The sequence below is a fragment of the Rhincodon typus genome, chromosome 2 (assembly GCF_021869965.1).
Source record: "Rhincodon typus isolate 14 chromosome 2, sRhiTyp1.1, whole genome shotgun sequence".
Lineage (NCBI taxonomy): Eukaryota > Metazoa > Chordata > Chondrichthyes > Orectolobiformes > Rhincodontidae > Rhincodon > Rhincodon typus.
Genome location: NC_063333.1, coordinates 134576802 through 134597364, shown reverse-complemented (window position 1 = coordinate 134597364; position 20563 = coordinate 134576802). Strand labels below are relative to the sequence as shown.

At 39.7% G+C, this 20563-nt stretch overlaps 1 protein-coding gene across 5 annotated transcripts in view; it reads right to left on the bottom strand.

Annotated features, from left to right (window-relative positions):
• fhod3b (formin homology 2 domain containing 3b) overlaps positions 1–20563 on the bottom strand; it is a 607059-nt gene that overhangs the window by 113397 nt on the left and 473099 nt on the right. For 2 of the 5 annotated variants that reach the window (XM_048611373.1, XM_048611386.1), the window contains exon 12: positions 3624–3749. The exons of 1 other annotated variant lie outside the window; for it this stretch is intronic. In XM_048611373.1, coding sequence (XP_048467330.1) covers positions 3624–3749 — 126 coding nt within the window. Of the gene's footprint in view, positions 1–3623; positions 3750–11007; positions 11101–14227; positions 14657–15096; positions 15202–20563 lie in introns of all 5 variants that reach the window. 2 more of the 5 variants (XM_048611383.1, XM_048611368.1) reach the window with 2 other exon arrangements.

Sequence of the window (20563 nt, the reverse complement as noted above, 5' to 3'; positions counted from 1 at the left end):
TTGGAAAATTATAAAATAGAAAAGTGCAGAATGATTGAATAATTTATGATCTTTGCAGTTTAATTTCTGATGATTTTGTCAGGAAGATAAATTGATATTAAATGTTTAAATTCTTGTTTTTGTTCTTGACATATCACAACACTGGCAGCTCACCTTTGTTGTCCTGAAAACTGATGCTGGGACTTCCCCCTCAAGTGCTACAATTCTGGCCCTTATGATGTTTACGGGGAATCTCAGGATTTTGATCCAGAAACCATGAAGGAATGATGATATAATTGCTAAACTCATGGCCAAATGTGAACTGGAAAGTAACTTGAATAGGCGGATATCCTGAATCTCTAGAAGTCAAATTTCATTCCCCAACGCAGAGTACTTGGAGATTTTGGCATGTGTAGCATTATGAATCTAGAATCTTTCTTCTCTATGAGCACTTGGTGACAAGGAATAAAAATCTGACTTCTCTTTTCCTTGCCTTTCCACTTACGGTGGTGGAATTGTAATTTCCCTCAGCATATGAAATAGTATCATCTTTGGCTCATGACAATGCCACCAGAACTAATACAAGACATTCTAGACAATAAAGCATAGGAGAAAAAAGCCAAATTCCAAAGTTTTGGCTGCGATTCACAAAGTCCAACAACACATTTCAGCATTACAGGGGTGGTATGGTGACACAGTGCTTAGCCACTCCCACCTCACAGCACCAGGGACCCGGGTTCGATTCCAGCCTTGGGTGACTGCCTGCATGGAGTTTGCACATTCTCCCCATGTCTGCGTGGGTTTCCTCCAGGTATTCTGGTTTCCTCCCACAGTCCAAAGTTGTGCAGGTTAGGTAGACTGGCCATGGAAAATTGCCCTCTAGCATCCAGGGATGTGTAGGCCAGGTGGGTTAGCCATGGTAAATGTGGGATTACAGGGATGGGAGTGTGGGTCTGGATGGGTGCTCTTTGGAGGGTCAGTGCAAATTCAATAGACCGAGTGCCCTCTTTCTGCACTAGGGATTCTATGAATTCATTTTTGCACTATCATAGCTTCAGATTCCTGTTGTTTGCTCGGTGGAAATGTGACAGGTTTTGAATCCGTGAATGTCACATAGCATGAAACATGAACTAGAGTGCAACAAAGGGCCATTCTTCAACACAAAGCTTAAAATGTTAACCATTTCACTTAAGGTTGAAAGAAAATGGGACTTTTTTTAAAAATTAGGATCTCTTTGCCTGATCATTAATCTAATAATTTTGCAACTTTATATTGCATTTTTAAGGAATCTGATTGTTTCTTTAAAATTCTTACTAAAACTATGCCACTGTCTTTTCCAGTCCTCTTTGGAATGGTAACAGGAGAAGCCAAGCAATCTAAGTCATACAGTGTGCACTTCTTAATTTGCTGCTACTCACTCTAAGTGAAGGCTGTGCCCAATCTGAATTCTCAACTTCAGTTACTGTTAGAAGCAATGTGACGATCTACTGACTGTGTAAACAAGGTTATTGTGTAACCGTGTTTGCTAACAACTAGTCACTTACTTGCCGTCAATGACATAGCACTCTCTCATTGCTATTAAGTTCACAAGATTGGAAATGTGTTAAATACTTAGGCTAGTCGGCATGATTCAGACAAGGCAAAGTGATGTAGAATTGGAGAAACTCTCATGAAACACAAACTACAGCACATACTAGAATGGTCTGTTCCTGTACCATATATAGCCTCAGCTGGAGCATTCTATCCTGTTTGGGGTGATGCATTTTAGAATGAATGGGGAGGCATTGCAAGAGTGTAAAAAAAAAATTCACAAAAAAAATTTCACACTTGCATAAGAACCTTCCATTATGGTGGTACAGCAGAGAAGTTAGGGTGGTTTTCCTTAGAAAAGGGAAGACAGTGGAGACTTCAGAGAAACATTCACAATCATGAAGGTTTTGGACAGGGAATAAAGGGCAAATTGTCCTCAATCATGAAAAACTGGAGACTGAGAGGTGACTGACTGAAATTATTTGGTAAAATTAAAAACAAAATGAAACGAGGCAAAACTTTTTCTAACAGTAAGTGGTTAAGATCTGGAATGCAGTGCCTGGAGTGTGAACGGTGCTGAAGCATTCAAAAGGTAATTGAAAAGGAAGAATGTGCAGGGTTAGGGGTAAGGCAGGAGAATGGTACTTTGGAGAGCTGCTGCAGACAAGAAGGACTGAACAGATGCTTCTGAGCTGTAACAGCTCTGAAGTTTATAAATTCTGTATAATTCCAATCAATAAATTCAATAGCTTTTCTAAACGGATACGCTGAGAGTTCAAAAATCTTGAATTCATCAATACTTGGCAAACTGACTAGTAACACAGTTTTTACTTTTAGGGTCCTAAACAACAGCTCCATGCAAATTCTTCAAATCCCAGTCCTTACAGCTTATCAAACAGAAACACTTGGCTAATAAGGACATGTAGATCTGTAACAGATGAATGGTAAGTGCAGATCTCCTTCTTGAAAGACCACAGATGAACCAGCATTGTAAGCTGCAAATGCTAGAAATTGGGATTAAAATGGATGGCTAGTTTATAAAGCTGGTGCAGATATGATAGACTGAACGGGCACTTTCTGTGCCATAACATTTCTATTATTCTGTGCAACCAGCTGTGGTTTTACAACTATCTGGTATCTATCTGATTGCTACTACTATTCAATTTCAATTCCCAATGTATTTAATTAAATAAAGTGTAAATTCTCCAGATGATGTAATGAGATTTAAACTATCTAGATTATTTGTACATTTTTCTGGATTGCTAATCATTAAACAAAACCACTCTGGTACAATACCCCTGTAAAAGGTAAGGAAAAAGTTGCTATAGTCCTACCGGACCATACAGCTGTTCCGTCACTGGAGAGTGACGACTAGTGGCGGTTTAACCTGAGGGACACATCTCAGGCGAGGAGAGAGATTGAGGAGAGTCTTTCAAGGTAACCTTAGCCAGTGCAGGAACTGAACACACGATTCTGGCATCACCCTGCACTGCAAACTAGCCATTCAGCCAACTGAGCCAACAGACTCCCCCCTCCATCCCACTGTATCCAGTGCATTACATCTGAATCCTGTGATTGCACAATTTTAAAAAAAAGCATGATTGATTGCGAACCGTGGTACATTTTAGTGTATATTCTTAAAGTGGATGAAAAATATTGAAGCAATTGCTTCACGCTCCTGTTAATCATATAAATATTAAAAGCCATCTTTCATCAAATATCCAATGGCATGTGAACAATTACAGACTGAGATTTTAAAAAAGGCTGCAAAGATCCCACAGTGCAATAATGATCCTGCCTGCTCATCTAGCTGAAAGATGCTTAGGATGAAGGTCTACAAAATAAACACAAGGGAGAGAGAGCAAAGACCTCAACATTAGGAGGAGGATGCATTTTGAAGGAAAAGGGAAAGCCACAAATTCTGAAATTAAATCAGAGCATCTTTGAAACGCACAGAAGCGAGCATTCTAAGAGAAAAATCTGTCATTTCTCAAATGTAGGCATTGAGAACAGAAAGTATAATGATTAATTTGGACAGAACTGTTCTATGTTTCGAAAAACTGATTCTGGTTGAGCTCTGAGGACTAATTCCTGGTGGCACTATTTCCACAAACCTGTCCAATTTTGCCTCAGGAGCAGGTGAGAGAGAGGTCCTGTAGCGAGAGCTGGAGGCGGTGGGGGAAGCAAGCCCAGAGTAAGATCGAGATCCCGCGAAGGCACTGCTGCCATAGCTGCTGTATCTGCAGAATATATAAGGCAAGAGAGGCACGGAGAGAGAAAAAGACAGAAAGGCAACAGTTAGCAGGCAAGCATGCTCAGAGCAACATCACACAGTGCAACAGAAAGAAGCAGACAACAGACAAACTAGACAAGCAGCAAGGCATGTATGCAGAAACCAGTGCATGGAACTGTCATTGCTATATTATCTTCTGGCCCAGCTGGTTTACCTTAAAATTCAGTATCTGTGCTTCTACTAATTGTCGGAAGCTGGCCCTGATCAACAGATAATATTGTTGCAAAACTAATGCTATCAAATATTTTACACCATCCATGCGACCAATGCAGACGAATAAAGCTAACACTGTAGTAAACATGTGGCCCAGATATAACAGACATGCCACATACTTAGGGGATCCTCTGAATCATGTGTATATACAGTAGCATTATTAACAGTATGGTGTTATCACTATTAATATAACATCATTTTTTTTTAAACATACTGTTATATCTGTTTAGTTAAGGATGTAGTGCAGCCAATGTTACAGTGCCTTGCAATTTTGTATTGTTTACTAATCACAGCGAGGCACACTAAATGGAAAGGCCAAAAGGATATAAGCTCCTTCCAATGTATCAGTCAGTGAAGGCTATTCCTTAGGCTAACATGTATCTAGGGTGTTATTAATGTGCGTTAAGTTGATACATGTATAAAATGGAAAGCGTGAACTTGTGAGGAAATATTTTCTCAGAACACTTTTGGTTGTAGGATTTCACCAGGTTGTGGCGATGCTAATTTTCTACAAGGTCATGGCCGGTGAACCGATTTGGCACTGCCACAGTCAATGTGTTTGATTTACAAACCAGAAGTGCATTTGGTTTATGATCCTTAAATCTGGCACCTCCACTTTTGATGGCTTTATGCACACGCAGCTGAAATGCCAAACAGGAAACGCCACAATGTCTGAGTTCCCCAAGTGGCTGATCACATACTGAATAAGATATTGCACCCAGGGGTCTATTAAGCCGACATTTTCTTGTACAATATCAGAGTTTAACTGTTTTGAATCAAAACTATGCGCATTTCACTACTTTAGCTTTTTACAAAAAAAATGTTAAACCAAAACAACTTAAAATAAGCATAATTCTTAACGGTAGGCGGCAAACGGAGTGTGTTCGGGACAGTTAATATTTTAACACCATTGCATTATTTGACAACAATGTAATATGAATGAAGAGCTTCTACCTTCCTTTCAGTGACAGAAGGAGCCTTTGTAAAGTTCTTCACATTTCTTCTCGGGAACAATTGATTAGAGGAATGAAACTGAAGTCTATTATGAATTAAAAGTAATAGATGATCACAGTAAGAATACGTCTGATCTTGGAAATACTGCACGCTTTCTGAGGCAGTTATTTCATCCCAATTGTTTTCTTTTGTGAACTTAATAATTTCCTTACTGACTGCCGAATTCTGTGCATTACTTTAAATCTAAACAAAAGCCTCATAATTGAGACAATCACTTGTAAAAGGATACTGCCATTTTTCATCTCGGGTTAATATTGAATTATATAACAAGGTAAATGAAATGTAATGCAGAAGCCCCCAAAATGTAAACATTAATGGAATGTTCAACTAATCCAAAGTGAGCAGACATCATTTTGTTCCTGAAGTGAGGCAGAGGGGTTACAGACTGTCTTATGAGAGCACGGCGTACGTTTCTTTATAGTACAAGATCTTTGTGTTATATTTTACTACTGCATTCTGTCATAAAAGTCAGTCTGTCAGATTCCCCAAGCTTCCATTAGATCATTAAAAAAAAATGACTTTTATAACAAATGCGCACACACACTTGAATTCAGCATCTTGGCTTGTTTAATAAACATGAGCCCCATCGCTCCAACGATCTATCCCGCAATTTGAAGGCAAACATCAGCAGGAAGATTTCTCCTTGGCATCTCGAGCTAGTTTTGTGACCCAGCCAACAATAGAGGCTAATTCAAATTATGGATTTTATGTGCACAAGGTAAGGAGTCACATTTCAACCCCTACACTTTATTGCTTTTGCAGAAAGCATACTGAAGCTACATTTGCACAGCGTAGCTAATTGCTGCAGAATGGAAACTCCTACCAATATCTACAGTTCACAGATACATTGCAATTACAAGGCCTGACTTCATTAGGTCAATGTGATGATAGGATTGAGATGCAGGAAAAGGGTGCACGAAATGACAGTTTAACAGGCCGGAGTACAAAGATACTGCATGTAACAGTAGGTATTTGTAAATACAAAGCTAGGGCACTAAGAGTTCAAGGTCTATAGTACATTGTTGAAGGAAGACAATTTCTGGCAGTTCCTTCCCATCGTTTCCAAAGACATTTGTTTTATTTGTTATAAATGAAACCATTTCAATCCTGGGAAAGGAATGCCTGGTTTATAGGAAGAATATAGTATACCTGAAGGGCTGCAGTCTGTAGGGATCCCGCAGTGCCGTTAGGAAGGGAAATCAAAGATTTTGATCCAGTAACAGTGAAAGAGACAGCAATACAGCTCGAAGTCTTGATGGTGAGTGACTCGGAGGGGAACTTGCACTTGATGTGCCCATGCATCTGCAGCTACTGTCCTTCTCTGTGAGACATCATGGTTTGGAAGCACATGTCAAAGATAATTTGGGGAGTTGCTGCAGTGCCTCTTTTAGATGGTAAATCCTGCCGCCACTTATGGATGCAGTGGGTGTTTAAGATGGTGAATGGGCTGCCAATTAAGTTTGTTGAGTGGTGGACAGCATCTAGTTTTCCTGGAGCTACACTAATCTAGACAAGCTGAGAGTATTCCATCAAATTGAGAACATTGCCTCAAATTTCTGAGATTTCAACCAACTCTTGCAGCCACAGTATTTACATAGATGGTCCAGTTCAGTTCCTGGTTAACAGTAATCCTGGGATATTGATGTTTGAGGATTCAGTAATTGTAATGTCACTAGCAAATTGTTCCCCATTTTTGGACAGGGTCATTGACTGACAATTGTGTAATACAAGTGTTATTTGCCATGTACAGCCCAAGACTGAAATGCTGTCTAGGTCTTTTTGCACAGAGGCACAGACTGCTTCAGTATCTGTGGAGTCACAGATGATATTGAACGTAGAACGCATCCATGATGGGCTGGTGGTCACAGATGAAGCAGCGGTAATAGTCAGGCCTAGGGAACCCTCCTACAATGCTCCTGCATCAACATCCAGGGACTTAAAGGCCTCCAATAACAACCATCTTCCTTTGTGCTAGCCTGAGTCTGAGCAGTGGAGAGTTATCTTCTGCCCCAACCTGTTTTTATTGACTTCAATTTTGCTAGGTCTCCTCAACACCTCATTCAATCAAACGCTGCATTGACATCACTCACTGAAATCTGGTATTTAGCTCGTTTGTCCATGTTTAGACCAACACTAAAATGAAATGGAAACAAATGGCCCTGGTGGAACTCAAACCAAACATCAGTGAGCAGATTATTGCCGAGTCAATCATAAGCAGCCATCGTCTTTTTGAATAGTAAAGAAAGACGAAGGACCTGAATGGTCCACTCCTGCTCCAAAATCGTTTGCGCATATGATTCTTGACAGCAGTATCGATGATATCCTCCGCTTTTATCCTCACTCTTAGGACGCAGACAGTGCTGGCTATGCCGACACTTATTATCTGTCTGTAGTTGCCTTCGAGAGTATGGTGGTGAGTTGTCTTCTTGAACCGCACAGTCCATCTGCTGTAGGTAGACCCACACTGTTAGGGAGTTCCAGAATTTTGAAAGAAGAGTGATATATTTCCAAGTCAGGATGGTGAGTGGCTTGGATGGGAACTTGCAGGCATGAATTTGCTAGTGTTTTCCTCCAGATGTTGGTTATCAGCATTTAGAAAGTGCTGTCTAAAGATACCTCGGTGAATTTTTGCAGTGCATCTTGTAGGTGATACACACTGCTGCTTCTAAGCATCAGCGGTGGCAAAAAATGTTTGTGGATATGACGCAAATCAAGTTAGCTGCTTTGATCTGGATGGGGTGAAAAGCCTCAAGTGTTGTTGGAGCTGCATCTATCCAGGCAAGCAGGGAGTATTCCATCGCACTCCTGACTTGTGCCTTGCAGATGGTAGACAGGCTTTGGGGAATCAGATGGTGAATTAGTCTCTGGAAAATTCATAGCTTCTGACATATACTTGTAGCCATATTAGTTATATGGCTAGTCCAGTTTGGTTTCTGGTCAACGGTATCTCTGTCTCCTAGAATGTTGATAGTCAGGCAGTCAATGATAAGTGATGCCATTGAATGTCAAGGGCCAATGGTTTGATTCTCTTATTGGAGATGGTCATTGTCTGGCACTTCTGTGGCACAAATATTATTTGCCACTTATCAGGCCACACCTGGATATTGTCCAGGTATTGCTGCATTTGAGCATGCACTGCTTCAGTATCCGAAGAGTTGTGAAAGCTGCTGAATATTGCTGAGTCAGTTATCAACGAATAGGCCTACTTCTAACAATACAGAAGGAATGGCCTTGATGATGCAACTGAAGACGGTTGGCCTTAGGACACTACCCTGAGGAATTCCTGCAAAGATGCTCTGGAACTGAAATGATTGACCTCCATCAATCACAACCATTTTCCTTTGTGCTAGGTGTGACTACCATTAGTGGAGGGTTTTCTCCTGGATTCCATTGTTAGGGCACCTTAGTTAAATGTGGTTTTGATGTCAAGTGCTGTCACTCTCATCTCACCTCTGGAATTCAATCCATGCATGAACCAAGCATCTGATGAGGTCAGGAGTTAAGTGGCCCATGCAGAACTCAAAGCTACTTGATAGTACTGTTTATGACATCTTCCATACTGACGATTGACAGTAAATTCACCAGGTATTAATTGACCAGCTTGGATTTGTCCTATTTTGGATTCTCTACCCCTAGGGGTATAGAAGCTCAGTCTGAGTATGTCTAAAGCAGGGGTTGAAAATTTTTTGATTATCAATGATGTAAAGGGTTATGGGGATAGCTAAGAGGCATTGAAATGGTCAAAAAGCCATGTTTGTATTAAGTGAGAGAGAAGGCTTGATGGGCTGAACGGCCTACACTTGTTCCTATAACTTGATGTGAAGAACAGCTGATCCACACACTTCCCTCAGACTGAACAAATTGCTTGACGGTTTGCCAAAATTTGGTAAACGCACTTTTCTTTCTACACAATAGGATTCTGACAAGGATCAAAGAGTTTAAACAGAAGCTAAGCTATTCTAAGTATCAAAACTGTATGTAATGTAATGACCAAGACAGCTTTGGATGGCATAGCCATCAGGTAACCTGCAGGTAGAGGAAAAAATGATGCATCATTCACTTTGCACTCTTGAATCTAGCCCCATAAATCATCAGAGTTGGAGTAATGTATTTTATAAAACCTAGCCTCACCCACAAGATTCAACAGAAAGGGAAGTAGTTGAAAGGAAATTTGATTTGCAGAGGACACAATCAAATTGCTGTCTGGAGTAATGTGTGTGTGCTTCAGACACCAAAGCAATGTTGGAATAATATTCCAGTCCACATCCATACAAACCTCCTTAAATTGGAGGGGAGCAAAGGGAACATAAATTTTCAAGGTGCATATCTGCAGCATGGGAACAATGAAGGAGAAAGTACAGCTAAGGACAATGTAGTTACACACATGTCTCTCTTTTGGAAAGTTACATTATATCGTAGACCGCAAAAGGTTAAATAGTGCACAGAATATTATCATAGCACTATGTAAGTGCTTCATCCAACAATGGAAATTGTGGCACACTAGAGGGCAGTAGACTCACGGATTGTCAATGACACAAACTTGATTTTTGGAAGAGGGGTGAATAGGATTGTATGAGTTGGTAGGGAACCTTCATATTTCTAAGAAGATGATGATTACAGCTAGTTAATAGGGAGAGAGTGCTATACATAATCCCTTTTTGATCTTGGCTGTGAATGGAATGATTATATTATGCTTGGAGAGAGCAGTGCAGATTAACCAGAATGCTTAGTGGCTGAAAGTGTTAAATTAGGAGGACATTTTGAATAAATGAGGCTTGAAGTACCCTGGATATAGAATATTAAAGGCATGATGTCATGGACCAGTAATTCAAGATGACCAAAAGGAGTTGACAAGGGATTATAGAGAGAAGGAAAATATTTCCTCTGGTGATGCAAATCCAGAAAAATCAGCTGCAACCTTATAATTTTAAGAGTTAAGACATTCAGAGGTGATTTTGGCAGCACTTTTTCACACGAGTAATGGAAACCTGGTACTTGCTCTCTAGAAAAAGCTGCAAAGTTTAGGTCAATTAAAAATTTCAAAACTGAGAATAACAGAACCAAGATGGGTAAATGGAATTAAGTTGCAGATCTGACAAAATCAACCTTAATTGCAATTGAGATGCAAAGGCTTGAATAGGCTACTCCTGTTCCTACACGTCCGTTTTCTATCGTGCATATTGATACCCAAATGCCAACTCATCAACACTTGTTAGTAGTCATGACCATGGACCTTTGTTCCTTCCTAAATACACAAAGCTCTCATTGACTCTGACTGCTATGTACAAGGTATAAAAGACTTCTTCATCACCATCATTTCCAACAGCACCAGTAAACATTTACACTACATGGTATGATTCAAGCCCAATAAATGGTGTCAACACAAAGCTTTGACAAGGAAACTCCAACTGGTCAAAATGAAAATTACAGATTCCATCTGCTGAAAAATAGCACAGTTAACACAATGCAGAAAAACGACCACTCCAGTTTCAGAGCACGAGCTATGCTTAGCCCTACATTTATTTTCAAAAAATCATAGTGAACTATTTTTTTTTCTCTCACTCGCATATTTGCAAATATTTTTGAGTGGGCATCTTCTGCTGGAAGCTTTTAGCATTCATGAAATCTCAACCGGTGTTATTGTCAGACAGGCATTAAGATGCTACTCTAGGTGTTCTGAAGTCTGCTTCCAAATCATACAGAAAAGTTTGATGCTCAGAGCAAAACTAGGTCCATTCTAAATTGATCCTGTTAACAGCCTACTATCTGTTCATCTATATTATTGAGGAACATCATTCGAAAAGGTAGTAGTTTACTGCAATAATGGACAATTAAATCCATAGGTACAAACCTAGGAGTCCAACTCAAACACAATTTTATAAATTCAGAGAGAAGCACTGCAGATTGTGTAGCCTCCAACAGATTGCAACATGCTGTTTTTTTTTTAAATGAAAGGAAGAGATATTTTGATGACCCACCTATTAGAAGACCTGGAGGTATAAGGTTCAAAGGTATCAGTGTATTTGTTCATGTAGGAAGATTCCAGCTGACTGAAAACAGAAACAGAGAAGCTGGAAGTGAATAAAAGAGAAGAAATTTCAACAGTAGAACAACAATAAAATCAAGGCATGTGAAAGGATAGTTGTGAAGTAATTTGTTTTCCATTGCTTCAGGCCTCCTTTGAACCATAAACTTGATCTCAATTTCAATATTGACCTAGACTTTCATATTAATAAGGCTCAAGTGGATCAGTTGCCATATTTGATTTGGTATAGAATAGTAGAACAAGGGTCATACATGATCAAAGTATAAACTAAAGGAGATTAGATTCAGGCAAGATAATGGGATGTCTCAGTCCACTGAGGAAGGAAAGAACAGCCTCCTTGATTGGCACATGACCTATCACCTCAAACATTTACTCCCCCCACCACTAAAACATTTGACATTGTATACATAAACAAGATACAACAGTTAGCTTTGCCAGCATCTTCCAAACCTGTAACCTCTATCATGTGAATGAACAAGGGTAGCAGGTGCAGGGAACATCACAATTTGCAAGTTCCCCTCAAAGCCACACTATCCTGACATGGAATTACTTCGCTGTTCCTTCACTGTTGCTGGGTCAAAATCCTGAAAGCCCCATTGTAACACCATGAGTGTGTCTATACCACAAGCACTGAAGTTGTTCGAAAGGTTGGCTTCCAAGGGCAATTATGGATGGGCTATGAATGTTATCAATAATGTTTTTATCCCTTCAGCAGACTTAAAAGTGGTCATATTTGGAATTGTTTACCCAGCTGCAGGGCAAGGACCATCCGTAATTGTAATGCTGATTTTCAGTAGTAACGTGAAAGAATACATTGTAAGATTGAATTGCTGGAAAAGCCGGATGATGATCAAGATTGACCCGTCATCTTTTTGCTAACCATGAGATTTTCTATACTCGAGATCATTCAGCATTGTTATAAAGAATGACTCCATCCTCCTACCTTCAAATATATCAGCAAAGAAAGAACAGCAATTAAGGCAAATGTCAGATGTCTGTCATTCAGTGTCATGTTGTAAGGAAAACCCATACAAGTCATTTAAATCATCAAACATCAAGACGGAGAAATTGAAAATTTTACTTTGCATTTTACCAACATTAAAAGGGACAATACCCCAGATAGACCATCAACACTTCAAGGACACACTGTTTCTGAATTTCAGTTAGCAGTATATTGAATGGGCTCAGGATATTTTAAACATTTAGAATTTAATGCTGTCTGAATCGACACATTACCAAACATCACAAATAACATCTTTAGGATTCTTCAAGAGTTCTCATTTAAGTTGCTGAAGATTACTTACTTTACTGGTGGGCAGGAACCATTTACATTGGTATGGAGAAACCAAACAATCGATATTCTACATTGACGTGTTGTGATGCATAATAGTTTTTCTAAAGAGTTATGCAGACTTAATCAAAGTTGCTTGAACAGAATGATTTGAAAGCAACATACTATATTCACTTGATTCCCATATCATGTCATTATTTGGAATTTCACTGATGTGTACAATGGGAAAATTAAGTCACATTTACACAGCTGATCAAAATCAAATCGGTCTGGTCCTGTCAAAGTGTGCTTTGATGTAAGATCATCATTCTGAAACTTAATTTCTCTCCGCAGATGCTGCCTGATCAGCTGAGTACCACCAGCTTTTTATTCCCCCTAACAGATTTCCAGCATACAGTCAAGAGCTGTACAGCACAGAAACAGACCCTTCGGTCCAAGCCATCCATGCCAACCAGATATCCTGAATTAATCTAGTCCCACTTGTCAGCATTTGGCCCATATCCCTCAAAACCCTTCTTATTCATATACACATCCAGATGCCTTTTCAATGTTGTAATTGTACTAACCTCCACCATTTCCTCTGGCAGCTCATTCCATACACGCACCACCCTCTGCGTGAAAAAAGGTTGCCCCTCAGGTCCCTTCTAAATCTTTCCCCTCTCATTTTAACCTATGCCCTCTAGTTTTAGACTTCCCGAACCTGGGAAAAAGACCTTGGCTATCCACCCTATCGACGCCCCTCATGATGTTATAAATTTGTATAAGGTCACCCCTTGGCCTCCGATGTTCCAGGGAAAATAGCCCCAGGCTATTCAGCCTCTTCCTTTCGCTCAAACCCTCCAGCCCCGGCAACACCCTCGTAAATCTTTTGTGCACCATTAAAAGTTTATCATCATCAACAGTTGTTTAAAGAGAGGTACAACTTGAATTTGAAATATCAACATTTTAAAATGAGTTTTGAGGATGTTACATATTTGTAATACAAATTCTATGCACTAAAAGTAGAATTATGAAAATGCTGGAAATCTGAAATCAAAATAGGGAAATGTTAGAAAACATTCCACAGATCAAGCAACATCACCTGTGTGAGAAACAGTCTGCGTGAAGCTGATTTTAATGCATTTGAAACCATCCACTTGTTAGGAAAAGATCTCAAAGCCTTACAGGGCTTAAAGATTTAGGGAGGAAAACACATTTGTGGGTATTGAAAGTCCTAAACTGTAATAATCTCAAATAGATATAAAATGCCAAAACAAATTCTACTTCAGAATTGACCACTGGGTCACCAAGAGTCATCTAAGTTTCTGTTCCCTTTATACATAGGGTCAATGATATAACTTGTGATCCACCTGACATTCTTAGCATTTGTTGACTTTTTATTTAATAGATTTTCCTTCTTGAATGTTACTCAGTATTGTGAACACATGCCCACCGTTTCGTTGAAGGATCAGAATGTAGTTATTCCTTTGTTTTACAGATATTGGTGAGATTGCACCTCTTTAGGAAGTCAATATCTGTTGGAAACAGAAACTTTGCGTACTCTCAAATTTAAACTGTTCTTCATCATGTGCCATCAATTCCAGAGTCTACATCCTTACCTCTGAAAGGTATGGGATGCATCTGCACTCAAGGAGCAGTCATGAAATAAAGGTGGGGAGGGAGGTTAATACAGTGGAAATTGCAAAGTACCAAGCGAGCACAAATCTGTCCACGTGTGTGGTTGGAGGACAGAAAGTTAACAAACTGACACAACGTCTAGGCCATGACTGAAAACTAGTACAACTTAAAAACGTGCTTCAAAAAAAAAAAAAATAAGCAAAGTAGAACACACACACACACACACACAAAAAGGCCAATCTACCTGCTGTCCCTAATTTCTGCTTCTTTATCTTTGACACTTTTAGGAGTTTCACTCAGATCATAAGAAAACAGATGGAAAGGTGTATGGATGAGATATGGCAACTTCTCAACACTTGGAGACAAAGCTGGAGTAACATTTGCTGATGAATCTTGAGAACTGTTTTGTGGAACAGCTGGTGACTGACGGATGACAATAGATGATGATGGTGATGATGATGAAGAAAATGATGACGGTTGCAAATGATGTTGGTAATCGCTGAGAGAACTAGGTGACTTAGGAGAACAGCTAGACAGCAGGTTGTTAAGTTCAGGAGTCTGGAACTGGCTGGAAGATCCTTCCCCTTCAGGCACAGGGATAAAGCTCGCTACATATTTTGAACTCTGGAAACTACTTTCTGCATATTCAATTGCTGCATCTGGCTTCAACTCACTGGCAGGAGAAAGGGATGAAGAGACAGGGAGGATGGAAAGATTAGAGTAGGCCCAAAATAAAAGAATATTTGAAAACTGAATTTAAAATGTAATTGAAAACATTAAAGTAATCTTTGGAAAATGCAAACATTTTAAGTACAATCTGTGTTACTTCATAATTAATCTGGCTTTATTTGCAGCTTAAGGAAATTGTAACTATCAGATTACATGATACCAGAGGTCACAATCCTTCATTTTGAGAAGGCCTCACAAGATCTAAATGCTTTATATTACCAGTGAGGTCTTTTATGGTAGGCAATTTTATCCAAAAAACATTTGATACAAGGACTTGCAAAATTAAGCCATCTATACACCAGATGGTTACAATTATTGGATTTTAAACACACACCAAATTCCAAGGTTAAATCTGATAGGAATCATCAAATTTAGTCCTAATACCTTTCCTGACCCTGACAAGAGGGATCATCTTCCCTCTCATCCTCAGTATTAGATTCAGTAACTGGCTGCTCTTCTTCAGGTTCTTCCTCTTCGTATTCCTCGTCTCTGTTTGTGGAATGTGGCAGAGGGAAAAAATGATGCAGAGAGACAGTTAAGAATGAATAAGTGAAAAGGATTAAGACAGACGGAATGACAGTGACACACATAGGTAAACATCAATGATGTGAAAGGAACATGGGCCACTTCAAACAGTGCTGAGCGTTGGAATTCCTAGCATCGCATTCTGAACAATGACCCTAAAAGTGCTATACATTGATTAAGTTTGTAGAAAAATAAATGTGAGCCTAGTGAGAGTTTGTATGGAACAATGAGCCATGAGTAACTGAATAAGTTGATGTTGTTACCAACATTACCAGTTAATGCAAAGTTGTTGTAAACTTTCTTTAATCATTTTGATATGCCATCAACAGCGTATTGGATAGTCACAGAAAATAAGTAACAAGACACTAATTAAAACTGAGGGAATCCTAAGTATCATGATCTGCAAGAGTAACAGCTGAAGTGCCACATGAACCTCAGATTAGTTACAGCCTTGCAATTTCTCTGCTGCAGTTTCTAATCTTGTGTGCACACTTTGGCTTAAAACACTATGTTTATTGCTCACTGGTCAATATTGAATGATAAAAACAGCTGTAGCTTTTCATTTCCATAAACGACAAAAACATTTTTAATTGTGCTCTGCACAATGATCATCTCCTGGGTGCTGCAACAATAATTAAGCAAATCAGTTGAGATCACTGATCAATTTTTGCTGGCTTGAATTTTTTAAAAAAATTCTTGCACGTGCAGTTGTGTATTGTGTGCATATAAAGAGAATATCAACCTAACTATCCAGTCATGGGAGGCACCACAGTCAATTATAAGTCAACCTTCACCCAGTAACACTGCCCTGCAGAAACTGCTGCATTATGAGGATATTGCCTTTTCTATCTCTGATTATTTGAGCTGAAACTGTGTCTCCCCAGCCTGTATGGATCGCACAAGTTTGTGGGAATGGGATGAGGGAAGGGATGGAGAATGAGGAAGAGCAAATTACTAATGGCATTAGTACAGGGGACAACACAATAACATTCAGCATGTAGTGAACTACCTCTTCCAAACTTCCATGAGATGCAGTAATATATTTTCAGATTGGGGTGGCTCAGTGGCTGGTCCTGCTGCCTCAGTGCCAGGGACCTTGGTGAGATTCCAACCTCGGGCAACTGTCTGTGTGGAGTCTGCACATTTTCCGTGCGTCCATGTGAGTTTCCTCTGGGTGCTCTGGTTTCCTCACATAGCCCAAAGGCGTGCAGGCTAGGTGCATTGGCCATTCTAAATTGCCCACAGTGTCCTGGGATGTGCAGGCTAGGTGGATTAGCCAATAGGAAGTGCAGGTTTTCAGGGATGGAGTGGGCCTAGGTGGGATGCTCTTCGGAGGGTCAGTGTGGACTCAATGGGCCAAATGGCCTGTTACCACACTGTAGGGTTCTATGATTTGATGATACTTGGCTCTAAGTTTTACATACACCTTCCGTAAAAATACCCGCAGAGACTATCTGGGCAATTTAAAGAAAACCCTCTTCTTTTTAACAATATATAGCAATTGGAAATGGAATATGTAAAATGAAACCTGTTTATATCGCAAATCAGAAGCCTCACTTATATAAGCAGATTCAACAATCCAAGTTCACACAAGCAATTACAATAACAGAGCTAATAAAACACGAGGGTCAATGTAAAGTACTGGGAATTTCTCTTCAATCCAAGCTGGCATTGGTTTCTGTGCAGGGCTATGGAAACAAAATGCTAATGAATGGCCAATAGGCAGCATTGCCTCTCTCTGGTAACAGAGAGTTGGAAGCTGTGGTTGTAACGATGCTCACAAAGGCAATCTAACAATCTCATTCCTACCCCAATGACCGTAGTCTTTTTTGGTTTAATAGTTGTGAGGTTCCAAGGGATGAGGTGCACTGATTTTTGCATCAACCTTCAAGAATCCAGTGGGTCATTTACGTGTCTACTGAGGTCGCGTAGCATAAATCATGCATAAAAACAGGAGTCGTGCATTTAGGGAAAACTTAGAAATTCGAGTACAGTTTTTAAAAAGAAATCTGTCTGATGTCTAGGGAGCAGTATACAGCTTGGAAAGTTAGAGTTAGACTTAGCTCTATTGTTACATGTACTCACACGAGTACAGTGAAAGTTTACAAGTTGCCACTTAAGGCACCATCTTAGATACAAAAGGTACCCCAGGTACAGATTAAGTACAAATTCTTAGGAAAAAAGTAGAAAAATGAAGAAATAAAAAGTCCCGCATTACAGACCTTCACGCCATCTTGGGTACAAAAGTACAAAAGGTACAGGGTACAAAAATCAAAAGGAATAAGTTAGAAAAATAAAGAAATAAGAAGTTTAGAATAACAGTCCTTCCAACCCAACCCATGCCAACCCCCAGACAGCACTGGTCCTTGCCCTCAGACTGCACTGGTCTTCGCCTCGAGGATCTCAAGGCTGTACTTTAAAAAATTTCATGTCGTATTTAAGCCCATTTTCTCTTTTTTAAAAAAAGGTTTACTAGCAGGGGTGGGGTTTACTCTCCAACAGAGAGGGAATGACATGAGCTCTGGTCTCGAATACACTTCCTGTGCTATGTGGAATTCTAGAATGTCCTGTACAACATTGCAGGTTACGGTGAAATAGGAGATAGTTCAGATACTAGGAGTTTCATATTGATGAGGAGGCAGCTTTGGACAGACTGTCTGTACCTGACGTTGATAATGCACCAGTATGGGAGAATATGCATTCAATAACAGTGACGGAAGGGACAATGGGAATTGTCAATGAATTGATCATCATTTTCCTGTCTTTTCTGTTCTCAAGGGTGGTGAGAGAAATTTAAAATGTTACACCCTCATTCGATAAGTGTGTAACAATACACTAACCAACTATTGGCCACTCAGCTTCGTAATGAGGAAACACTTGGAAAGACACAGGAACAGAAGTAGACCATTCAGCCCCTCAAGCTTGTCCCATCTTTCAATGAGATCATGTCTGATCTAGAACCTAACTCCACATACTTGCCTCTTGCCCATTTTCTTTAATACCTTTGCTTAACAAAAATGTACCTACTTCAAAATTTAAAAGTAACTGATCTCGCATGGACTACCATTTGTGGTAGACAGTTCCAAACATCCACCACCCTGCGCGTGTAGAAGCGGTTTCCTGGCATCTCTATTCAATGATCTGGCCCTTGTTGTGAGACTATGGCCCCTAGCTCGAGGATCTTCAACCACTGGAAATAGTTTATCTTTATCTACTCTGTCTTTTCCTGTTCATATCTTGAAGACTTCAACCAAATCACCCTGTAATCTTCTAAATTCTAGAGAAAACAGGTATAATTTGTATAATCTCTCCTTTGAAGTTAACCCCTAAAGTCTGGGTATCAATCATGTAAAACTTCTCTGAGGCGTGGTGCCCAGATCTGCTCATAGTACTACACAGAACTTTCTGGAAATAATCATTCGAAAGAAATGAATAGCCACTTGGGCAATAATATCGGTAAATTAGAGAAATCCAGCAGAGATTTGTTGAGGTCATATGGTATTTTACTAACTGACTTGAGTTTTTTTGAGGAGGGTAATGACATCATGGTATACATGGCCTTTCAAAAGACAAGGGTCAAATAACTGACTTGCGAACAGAGTTAAAGTTTGTCGGAAATAAGGGAGAGGAGCAACTTGGATATGGAATTTACTGAGTGACAGCAAACAGAAAAGTGGTTAGTACATGTTTTTTGGACTGGAAGTTTACAGCAGAGTTTCTCAGGAGTTGGAGTTAGGATCTTGGTTCTTCCCAATGGACTCAGATCTTGGCGTAAAGAGCACAATTTCAAAATTTGCCAATGATAGGATTCGATTCTCAAAAACTCCCTTGGCTGTGGTGAATGCAGCACTATTTCCAAGGCAACAAGGGAACTTCCCTGGCTTCAAAACCAATATCTATACTTTAATCAATATTGCTAAGTCCAATTGCCTGGGCATTTATTATTCAGAAAAAGCTAGCTGTGTGCAAATTTATTGTAGAGTAGGGAAACTCTGCACCCATGTCTTCATTACCTGCAAAGTGTTTTGTGACATCCTGAATGTATGAAATGGTGTAATATAAATGCAGGCCAATATTTCACGGTGTTAGCCAAGGTGGCCCAAAGTGCTATTTTCAGGAATCAGTTTTGGAGCTATTTCCCCATACCAGAGTGCCTCTGCACACCGGAAAAGAAAATAACATGTAAGCTTTTTAACGTTTTGTCCAATGTTATTTTGATTTCCAAGTTTCAAATGGACTAGCTGGGTGCATTAGAACTTCAGGTTTGTGTTACTCATGATTTTACCTCTCTTCAAATTGACCAGTGATTCAATTTTTTTTAATAAAATTATAACTGCAAGATCTCAATGGAAGTAATCCACTCCCAAAATTGTCCCCTCATTACAGTTTGTTCAATTTACAATGAAAGACACCCATTGCACAGCCAAGTTTCTACATATAAATACTGGAGGCATATTAACTATCGACATATCATTATCACCTGACTCCTTCACCTGTAGCAGACATCATGTGTACTGCCAAAAATCACAGGCAACCCTGGCACACATTTTGGGCGATACCCACTAATGAGTGAGCCAGCCGCTTCACAGCAGGAAGTCAGAAACTTACCTTGAAAAATTAAAAAATATCACATTAGTTTAACATAGGGAACTGTGCTGGTTACTGGAAACCCAAAAGTCCACTGTTACCCAGGTTACACAGAACATCACATTACAACACCATTCAGAATACTGTTACCGAGCACTCCAGGTTGCATCCATCTATGAATATTGGATATACAGAAGCTCTCGTTCACTTACAACACATTTGACAGACTAATATCTCATCTACCAGTGTTCAGGGTCTGTCTTGCAATAAAAATAGATATTTGTTGAGGTACTGTGGCCTGGGAACTACACCTCAGCATGAGGCTCACATTTGAGGAGAAAAGTGAATTATCTGATGTGTATATAATTTAAGAAAAATTTTGTTCTCAGCATTCATCATAAAGAACATTACTGCACAAGAACATAATTCTGAATGCCAAATTCCTCATTTGCAGCTAAGCCAGCAGCACAAGGGACATTTGCTCACGATGGACCGCATTCAAATATCTGCACAGTCCATGAAATCTGACACACACTCCATTATTTTTGGTCAGTGCCAAAGTGCCATGGAGACTGGTCATAATTAGAAGCACATTATCCAGGCCTACTTATCAAATCTCACCATGGGGGAGACTTTTTGGCCTTAATAACCCAGACGCCACAAGACAGATGTAACCAAAGAAGCAGCCAATCCAAAATATGCTACAAGGAAATAGATGGCAAGACTGTGCTGTAATAGA